This window comes from Mustelus asterias, unplaced genomic scaffold (genome assembly GCF_964213995.1).
Source record: "Mustelus asterias unplaced genomic scaffold, sMusAst1.hap1.1 HAP1_SCAFFOLD_4780, whole genome shotgun sequence".
NCBI classification, from domain to species: Eukaryota; Metazoa; Chordata; class Chondrichthyes; order Carcharhiniformes; family Triakidae; genus Mustelus; species Mustelus asterias.
The window spans coordinates 1-10,000 of record NW_027594723.1 but is presented as its reverse complement, the minus strand read 5'-3'; the positions used below and the strand labels follow the sequence as shown (position 1 = coordinate 10,000).

Here is a 10,000-nt window from a genome sequence, read left to right as displayed (position 1 = left end):
GGACAGCGACAGCAGCTCCGATCCCAGCTCAGGCTCGGAAATGTCCGCTCAGGAGGAAGGTTCCGGTGAGGCCATCTCGCTGGACTGCATCTTGACCCCGATGACTGAAGGTTAGCGGCTCCAACAACTGAGCAGCGCTTGGGGGCTGGGTGGGGGCAGAAGGAGCAGAGGCTGGGCTCGCCAGAGTCCCGTAGGCCCCACCAGGGTCAAACAGGCCCCAGCAGGGTCGTGTAGGCCAGACCAGGCCCGGGCAGGCCTTGCCAGAGTCCCGTAGGCCCCACCAGGATCAAACAGGCCCCAGCAGGGTCGTGTAGGCCAGACCAGGCCCGGGCAGGCCTTGCCAGAGTCCCGTAGGCCCCACCAGGGTCAAACAGGCCCCCGCAGCATCGTGTAGGCCAGACCAGGCCCGGGCAGGCCTTGCCAGAGTCCCGTAGGCCCCACCAGGGTCAAACAGGCCCCCGCAGCATCGTGTAGGCCGGAGCTCGCACAGGCATAAGAACATAAGAAATAGGAGCAGGAGTAGGCCATCTAGCCCCTCGAGCCTGCCCCGCCATTCAATAAGATCATGGCTGATCTGATAGTGGGTTCAGTTCCACTTACCCGCCTGATCCCCATAACCCTTAATTCCCATAATGGTTAAAAATCTATCTATCTGTGACTTAAACACATTTAACGAGGTAGCCCCTACTGCTTCATTGGGCAGAGAATTCCAAAGATTCACTACCCTCTGGGAGAAGAAGTTCCTCCTCAACTCTATTCTAAATTGACTCCCCCGTATTTTGAGGCTATGCCCTCTAGTTCTTGTTTCCATTGTAAGTGGAAATAACCTCGCTTCTTCTACCCTGTCGAGCCCCTTCATTATCTTATATATCTCTATAAGATCTCCCCTCAACCTTCTAAACTCCAATGAGTACAGGCCCAGTCTACTCAATCTCTTCTCATAAGCTGACCCCCTCATCTCCGGAATCGACCTGGTGAACCTTCTCTGTACCCCCCCCAAAGCTAATATATCCTTTCTTAAATAAGGGGACCAAAACTGCACACAGTACTCCAGTTGCGGCCTCACCAGTGCCCTGTACAGTTGCAACATGACCTTCCTGCTTTTATATTCTATCCCCCTCGCGATAAAGGCCAACATTTCCATTGATTACCTGCTGCACCAGCAGACTGAGTTTTTGCGATTCAGGCACAAGGACCCCCAGGTCCCTCTGCACAGTAGCACGTTGTAATTTTTCACCGTTTAAATAAGAGTCCATTTTACGATTATTCCTTCCAAAGTGGAGAACCTCACACTTACCAACGTTATACTCCATCTGCCAGATCCTCGCCCACTCACTTAGCCGATCCAAATCTCTCTGCGGACTCTCTGTGTCCTCCACACGATTTGCTTTCCCACTCACCAGGTGTCATCAGGGCCCAGTGGGGCTGTGTTGGCCAGACCAGGCCTGGGCAGGCCTCGCCAGAGTCGAGTCGGCCCCACCAGGGTCAGTCCCGAGGAGGATCGAGTTAGCGCGCAGGTACAACAGACAGTCAAGGCGGCAAATAGCATGTTGGCCTTCATTTCGAGAAGATTTGAGTATAGCAATCGGGATAGATTCGCAGTATGGAAACAGGCCTTTCGGCCCAACTTGTCCATACCGCAACTTTTTTTTTAACCCCTAAGCTAATCCCAATTGCCCGCGTTTGGCCCATATTCCTCTATACCCACCTTACCCATGTACACTGCAGCATGGTGGCACAGTGGGTTAACACTGCTCCCTCACAGCGCCGGGGACCCGGGTTCAATTCCGGCCTTGGGTCACTGTCCGTGTGGAGTCTGCACATTCTCCCCGTGTCTGCGTGAGCTTCCTCCAGGTGCTCTGGTTTCCTCCCACAGTCCGAAAGACGTGCTGGTTAGTATGCATTGGCCATGCTAAATTCTCTCTGTGTACCCGAACAGGCGCCGGAGTGTGGCGACTGGGGGATTTTCACAGTAACGTCATTGCAGTGTTAATGTAAGCCTTACTTGTGACACTAGTAAATAATAATAATTGTCCAAATGCTTTTTAAAAGACAAAATTGTACCCGCCTCTACTACTACCTCTGGCAGCTTGTTCCAGACACTCACCACCCTCTGTGTGAAACAATTGCCCCTCTGGACACTTTTGAATCTCTCCCCTCTCAACTTAAACCTATGCGCTCTAGTTTTAGACACCCCTACCTTTGGGAAAAGATGTTGACTATCTAGCTGATCTGTGCCCCTCATTATTTTATAAACCTCTATAAGATCACCCCTCAGCCTCCTACGCTCCAGAGAAAAAAGTCCCAGTCTATCCAGCCTCTCCTTATAACTCAATCCATCAAGTCTCGGTAGCATCCTAGTAAATCTTTTCTGTACTCTTTCTAGTTTAATAATATCCTTTCTATAATAGGGTGACCAGAACTGGACACAGAATTCCAAGTGTGGCCTTACCAATGTCTTGTACAACTTCAACAAGACGTCCCAACTCCTGTATTCAATGTTCTGACCGATGAAACCAAGCGTGCCGAATGCCTTCTTCACCACTCTGTCCACCTGTGACTCCACTTTCAAGGAGCTATGAACATGTACCCCTAGATCTCCTTGTTCTGTAACTCTCCCCAACGCCCTACCATTAACTGAGTAAGTCCTGCCCTGGTTCGATCGACCAAAATGCATCACCTCACATTTGTCTGAATTAAACTCCATCTGCCATTCGTCAGCCCACTGGCCCAATTGATCAAGATCCCGTTGCAATTGGAGATAACCTTCTTCACTGTCCACTATGCACCAATCTTGGTGTCATCTGCAAACTGCACTGTTGATGTAACTCTTTCTCTCTTTCTAACAGAAAAACACGGTGCGTTTTTGAGAATGTTTAACTTTAAGAAGTTCTGAATTCAGCACAGGGAGGGGACGGGGTTGGTGGGGTGAAGGGTATGAATATCTTGTCTAAGTCCACCTCTTTCTCTCTCTCGGCTCACAGTCCCGCACGATTACATGATAAACATCACCAGCTCGATTACACCCAGCCTGCTGGAGAAAGGTAACACTCCTTTTCAACTGTTTTTTATCTCTCTCTGTGAAAGAGCTTCGACAGGCCTCACTGGGCCTCATTCGGTTTGGCAGGCCTCACCAATCCACGTAGGCCTCGTGGGGAATGCATCCAGGCCTTAGGTGGCCACGCAGGCCTCCGCGATCGAGCCGCGCAGGCTTCACAGAGCCGCGCAGGCCTCGCCCGGCAACGCAGGCCTCGCCCGGCAACGCAGGCCTCGCCCGGCAACGCAGGCCTCGCCCGAGGGACACAGGCCCCGCCCAAGGATGCAGGCCACGCCCAGGGATGCAGGCCTCGCCCGGCCAGGCAGGCCTCGCCCGGCAACGCAGGTCTCGCCCGAGGGACACAGGCCCCGCCCAAGGATGCAGGCCACGCCCAGGGACGCAGGCCTCGCCCGGCCAGGCAGGCCTCGCCCGGCAACGCAGGCCTCGCCCGGCCAGGCAGTCCTCGCCCGGCAACGCAGGCCTCGCCCGGCAACGCAGGCCTCGCCCGGCAACGCAGGCCTCGCCCGACCTGGCAGGCCTCACCCGGGGGACACAGGCCTCGCCCGAGGATGCAGGCCCCGCCCGGAGATGCAGGCCCCGCCCAGCTATTTCTCTGTAAAAGGCTGTTGCATTTATTCCGTCCTAGGCCCCAACTCGATGTGCGTCTCGTTCTGTTACGGTGGCGTGCAGGTCAGCAGCCAGGTGACGAGGCATGGCTGCAAGATCTCGTCCTCGGCGCCCCCCCCACGCAGCGACGATGCCTTTGGCCCCCAGGCCCTGGAGAAGCTGCGTTTCCCGCCCACGGACGGCGTGGCCCAGCCCGAGAAGCTTCAGGCCACCCAGGAGCTGCTGACCTTCCTGGAGCGCGGCGTCATGCTGGACAGCAATGCCAATGGCATATTTGCCTCGCGTCTGTGCCAGGGGCGGGTCTTCTGGAGCGGCCCCTGCGCCCCGCGGCCCAACCGGCCCAACAAGCTGGAGCGCGACCGGGTGGAGAAGCTGTTCGACCGCCAGAAATTCGACCAGGGTAATTATCCAACCGGGGCCTGGGGGGGTCAGGAGGGCAGGGGAAGGGGTGGGGAGGGAGAGTCATAGAGGTTTACAGCATGGAATCAGGCCCTTCGGCCCAACTTGTCCATGCCGCCCCTCTTTTTAAAACCCCAAAGCAAATCCCAATTGCCCGCGTTTGGCCCATATCCCTCTATACCCATCGTACCCATGTAACTATCTAACCGCTTTATAAGAACATAAGAACTAGGAGCAGGAGTCGGCCATCTGGCCCCTCGAGCCTGCCCCGCCATTCAATAAGATCATGGCTGATCTTTCCGTGGACTCAGCTCCACTTACCCGCCCGCTCACCATAACCCTTAATTCCTTCAAAAATCTATCTATCCTTGCCTTAAAAACATTCAATGAGGGAGCCTCAACTGGGCAGGGAATTCCACAGATTCACAACCCTTTGTGTGAAGAAGTTCCTCCTCAACTCAGTCCCAAATCTGCTCCCTCTTATTTTGAGGCCATGCCGCCTAGTTCTAGTTTCACCCGCCAGTGGAAACAACTTCCCTGCTTCTATCTTATCTATTCCCTTCATAATCTTATGTGTTTCTATAAGATCTCCCCCTCATTCTTCTGAATTCCAATGAGTATAGCCCCAGTCTACATTTTAAAAGACAAAATTGTACCCGCCTCTACTACTACCTCTGGCAGCTTGTTTCAGACACTCACCACCCTCTGTGTGAAAAAATTGCCCCTCTGGACCCTTTTGTATCTCTCCCCTCTCACCTTAAACCTATGCCCTCTAGTTTTAGACTCCCCTATCTTTGGGAAAAGATATTGACTATCTAGCTGATCTGTGCCCCTCATTATTTTATAGACCTCTATAAGATCACCCCTCAGCCTCCTACGCTCCAGAGAAAAAAGTCCCAGTCTATCCAGCCTCTCCTTATAACTCAATCCATCAAGTCCCGGTAGCATCCTAGTAATTCTTTTCTGCACTCTTTCTAGTTTAATAATATCCTTTCTATAATACGGTGACCAGAACTTCACACAGTATTCCAAGTGTGGCCTTGCCAATGTCTTGTACAACTTCAACAAGACGTCCCAACTCCTGTATTCAATGTTCTGACCGATGAAACCAAGCATGCCGAATGCCTTCTTCACCACTCTGTCCACCTGTGACTCCACTTTCAAGAAGCTATGAACCTGTACCCCGAGATCTCTTTGTTCTGTAACTCTCCCCAATGCCCTACCACTAACTGAGTAAGTCCTGCCCTGGTTCAATCGACCAAAATGCATCACCTCGCATTTGTCTGAATTAAACTCCATCTGCCATTCGTCAGCCCACTGGCCCAATTGATCAGGATTCGTTGTAAATTGCAGAGCGAGCGGCAGACCACAGCTGTAATGCATGTCAGTCCTGGGGTGTTGTTACGAGGGGGAGGGGGGGGCTGTGTGTCCTGGGGTGTTGTTACGAGGGGAGGCTGTGTGTCCTGGGCTGTTGTTACGAGGGGGAGGGGGAGGCTGTGTGTCCTGGGGTGTTGTTACGAGGGGGAGGAGGGGTGCTGTGTGTCCTGGGCTGTTGTTACGAGGGGGAGGGGGGGGCTGTGTGTCCTGGGGTGTTGATACGAGGGGAGGGGGGGGCTGTGTGTCCTGGGGTGTTTTTACGAGGGGGGCTGTGTGTCCTGGGGTGTTGATACGAGGGGAGGGGGGGGCTGTGTGTCCTGGGGTGTTGTTACGAGGGGGAGGCTGTGTGTCCTGGGGTGTTGTTACGAGGGGGGGGCTGTGTGTCCTGGGGTGTTGTTACGAGGGGGAGGCTGTGTGTCCTGGGGTGTTGTTACGAGGGGGAGGGGGGTGCTGTGTGTCCTGGGGTGTTGTTACGAGGGGGAGGGGGGTGCTGTGTGTCCTGGGGTGTTGTTACGAGGGGGAGGCTGTGTGTCCTGGGGTGTTGTTACGAGGGGGAGGGGGGTGCTGTGTGTCCTGGGGTGTTGTTACGAGGGGAGGGGGGTGCTGTGTGTCCTGGGGTGTTGTTACGAGGGGGAGGGGGAGGGGGAGGCTGTGTGTCCTGGGGTGTTGTTACGAGGGGAGGGGGGTGCTGTGTGTCCTGGGGTGTTGTTACGAGGGGAGGGGGGTGCTGTGTGTCCTGGGGTGTTGTTACGAGGGGGAGGGGGGTGCTGTGTGTCCTGGGGTGTTGTTACGAGGGGGAGGGATGTGCTGTGTGTCCTGGGGTGTTGTTACGAGGGGGAGGGGGGGTGCTGTGTGTCCTGGGGTGTTGTTACGAGGGGGGGGCTGTGTGTCCTGGGGTGTTGTTACGAGGGGGAGGCTGTGTGTCCTGGGGTGTTGTTACGAGGGGGAGGGGGGGTGCTGTGTGTCCTGGGGTGTTGTTACGAGGGGGAGGGGGTGCTGTGTGTCCTGGGGTGTTGTTACGAGGGGGAGGGGGGGCTGTGTGTCCTGGGGTGTTGTTACGAGGGGGGGGGGGGGGGCTGTGTGTCCTGGGGTGTTGTTACGAGGGGGAGGGGGTGCTGTGTGTCCTGGGGTGTTGTTACGAGGGGGAGGCTGTGTGTCCTGGGGTGTTGTTACGAGGGGGAGGGGGAGGCTGTGTGTCCTGGGGTGTTGATACGAGGGGGAGGGGGAGGCTGTGTGTCCTGGGGTGTTGATACGAGGGGGAGGGGGGTGCTGTGTGTCCTGGGCTGTTGTTACGAGGGGGAGGGGGAGGCAGTGTGTCCTGGGGTGTTGATACGAGGGGGAGGGGGAGGCTGTGTGTCCTGGGGTGTTGATACGAGGGGGAGGGGGGTGCTGTGTGTCCTGGGGTGTTGTTACGAGGGGGAGGGGGGGCTGTGTGTCCTGGGATGTTGTTACGAGGGGGAGGGGGGTGCTGTCAGTCCTGGGGTGTTGTTACGAGGGGGAGGGGGGGCTGTGTGTCCTGGGGTGTTGTTACGAGGGGGAGGCTGTGTGTCCTGGGGTGTTGTTACGAGGGGGAGGGGGAGGCTGTGTGTCCTGGGGTGTTGATACGAGGGGGAGGGGGAGGCTGTGTGTCCTGGGGTGTTGATACGAGGGGGAGGGGGGTGCTGTGTGTCCTGGTGTGTTGTTACGAGGGGGAGGGGGGGCTGTGTGTTCTGGGGTGTTGTTACGAGGGGGAGGGGGGGCTGTGTGTCCTGGGGTGTTGTTACGAGGGGGAGGGGGGGCTGTGTGTTCTGGGGTGTTGTTACGAGGGGGAGGGGGGCTGTGTGTCCTGGGGTGTTGTTACGAGGGGGAGGGGGGTGCTGTGTGTCCTGGGGTGTTGATACGAGGGGGAGGGGGGTGCTGTGTGTCCTGGGCTGTTGTTACGAGGGGGAGGGGGGTGCTGTGTGTCCTGGGCTGTTGTTACGAGGGGGAGGGGGGTGCTGTGTGTCCTGGGCTGTTGTTACGAGGGGGAGGGGGGTGCTGTGTGTCCTGGGGTGTTGTTACGAGGGGGAGGGGGGGCTGTGTGTCCTGGGGTGTTGTTACGAGGGGGAGGGGGGTGCTGCATGTCCTGGGGTGTTGTTACGAGGGGGAGGGGGGGCTGTGTGTCCTGGGGTGTTGTTACGAGGGGGAGGGGGGGTGCTGCGTGTCCTGGGGTGTTGTTACGAGGGGAGGGGGGGCTGTGTGTCCTGGGGTGTTGTTACGAGGGGAGGGGGGGTGCTGTGTGTCCTGGGGTGTTGTTACGAGGGGGAGGGGGGGCTGTGTGTCCTGGGGTGTTGTTACGAGGGGGAGGGGGGGCTTTGTGTCCTGGGGTGTTGTTACGAGGGGGAGGGGGGGCTGTGTGTCCTGGGGTGTTGTTACGAGGGGGAGGCTGTGTGTCCTGCGGTGGAGTTACGAGGGGGGGGCTGTGTGTCCTGGGGTGGAGTTACGAGGGGGGGGCTGTGTGTCCTGGGGTGGAGTTACGAGGGGGAGGCTGTGTGTCCTGGGCTGTTGTTACGAGGGGGAGGCTGTGTGTCCTGGGGTGTTGTTACGAGGGGGGGGCTGTGTGTCCTGGGGTGTTGTTACGAGGGGGAGGGGGGCTGTGTGTCCTGGGGTGTTGTTACGAGGGGGGGGCTGTGTGTCCTGGGGTGTTGTTACGAGGGGAGGGGGGCTGTGTGTCCTGGGGTGGAGTTACGAGGGGAGGGGGGTGCTGTGTGTCCTGGGGTGGAGTTACGAGGGGAGGTGGGGGCTGTGTGTCCTGGGGTGTTGTTACGAGGGGAGGGGGGGCTGTGTGTCCTGGGGTGTTGTTACGAGGGGGAGGGGGGGCTGTGTGTCCTGGGGTGTTGTTACGAGGGGGGGCTGTGTGTCCTGGGGTGGAGTTACGAGGGGAGGGGGGTGCTGTGTGTCCTGGGGTGGAGTTACGAGGGGAGGGGGGGGCTGTGTGTCCTGGGCTGTTGTTACGAGGGGGAGGGGGGGCTGTGTGTCCTGGGGTGTTGTTACGAGGGGAAGGGGGGTGCTGTGTGTCCTGGGCTGTTGTTACGAGGGGGAGGCTGTGTGTCCTGAGGTGTTGTTACGAGGGGAGGGGGGGCTGTGTGTCCTGGGGTGTTGTTACGAGGGGAGGGGGGGCTGTGTGTCCTGTGTGCGTGTATGAGTGTGCACGCATGTGTATGGCGCGCGTGCATTTCTGTCTGAGTTTGCGTGTACGCATACAAGGAATTTTGAGGATGTGTATTCAGGTGTTTGGAGGGACATGGGGTCAGTGTGCGGACAGCGCTGTGGTCAGTGTGGGGGGGACAGCGCTGTGGTCAGTGTGGGGACAGCGCTGTGGTCAGTGTGGGGACAGCGCTGTGGTCAGTGTGGGGGGACAGCGCTGTGGTCAGTGTGGGGACAGCGCTGTGGGCAGTGTGGGGGGGACAGCGCTGTGGGCAGTGTGGGGGGGACAGCGCTGTGGTCAGTGTGGGGGGGACAGCGCTGTGGTCAGTGTGGGGACAGCGCTGTGGTCAGTGTGGGGGGGACAGCGCTGTGGTCAGTGTGGGGACAGCGCTGTGGTCAGTGTGGGGACAGCGCTGTGGTCAGTGTGGGGGGGACAGCGCTGTGGTCAGTGTGGGGACAGCGCTGTGGTCAGTGTGGGGGGGACAGCGCTGTGGTCAGTGTGCGTACAGCGCTGTGGTCAGTGTGGGGGGGACAGCGCTGTGGTCAGTGTGGGGACAGCGCTGTGGTCAGTGTGGGGGGGACAGCGCTGTGGTCAGTGTGGGGACAGCGCTGTGGTCAGTGTGGGGGGGACAGCGCTGTGGTCAGTGTGGGGACAGCGCTGTGGTCAGTGTGGGGGGGACAGCGCTGTGGGCAGTGTGGGGGGGACAGCGCTGTGGTCAGTGTGGGGGGGACAGCGCTGTGGTCAGTGTGGGGACAGCGCTGTGGTCAGTGTGGGGGGGACAGCGCTGTGGTCAGTGTGGGGACAGCGCTGTGGTCAGTGTGGGGACAGCGCTGTGGTCAGTGTGGGGGGACAGCGCTGTGGTCAGTGTGGGGACAGCGCTGTGGTCAGTGTGGGGACAGCGCTGTGGTCAGTGTGGGGACAGCGCTGTGGTCAGTGTGGGGGGGACAGCGCTGTGGTCAGTGTGGGGACAGCGCTGTGGTCAGTGTGGGGACTGTGGGGACAGCGCTGTGGTCAGTGTGGGGGGGACAGCGCTGTGGTCAGTGTGCGGACAGCGCTGTGGTCAGTGTGGGGGGGACAGCGCTGTGGTCAGTGTGGGGGGGACAGCGCTGTGGTCAGTGTGGGGACAGCGCTGTGGTCAGTGTGGGGACAGCACTGTGGTCAGTGTGGGGACAGCGCTGTGGTCAGTGTGGGGACAGCGCTGTGGTCAGTGTGCGGACAGCGCTGTGGTCAGTGTGGGGGGGACAGCGCTGTGGTCAGTGTGGGGGGGAAGGCGTGTGCAGACAGCGCTGTGCATGACAGCGCTGTGGTCAGTGTGGGGGGGACAGCGCTGTGGTCAGTGTGCAGACAGCGCTGTGGTCAGTGTGCGGACAGCGCTGTGGTCAGTGTGGGGGGGA

General features: G+C 58.6%; 1 protein-coding gene across 1 annotated transcript in view; it reads left to right on the top strand.

Moving 5' to 3' along the window:
* The window catches only part of LOC144491231 (interferon regulatory factor 8-like), a gene marked incomplete at its 3' end in the record, with an annotated part of 5,358 nt that extends 1,294 nt beyond the window's left edge, over positions 1 to 4,064 (top strand). The window contains exons 2-4 of the mRNA XM_078208910.1: positions 1 to 110; positions 2,985 to 3,044; positions 3,684 to 4,064. The exon at positions 1 to 110 is cut by the window's left edge and continues 38 nt beyond it. Of these exons, the coding sequence (XP_078065036.1) occupies positions 1 to 110; positions 2,985 to 3,044; positions 3,684 to 4,064 (551 nt within the window). The remainder of the gene's footprint in view (positions 111 to 2,984; positions 3,045 to 3,683) is intronic.
* Between the last annotated feature and the right edge of the window lie 5,936 nt (positions 4,065 to 10,000).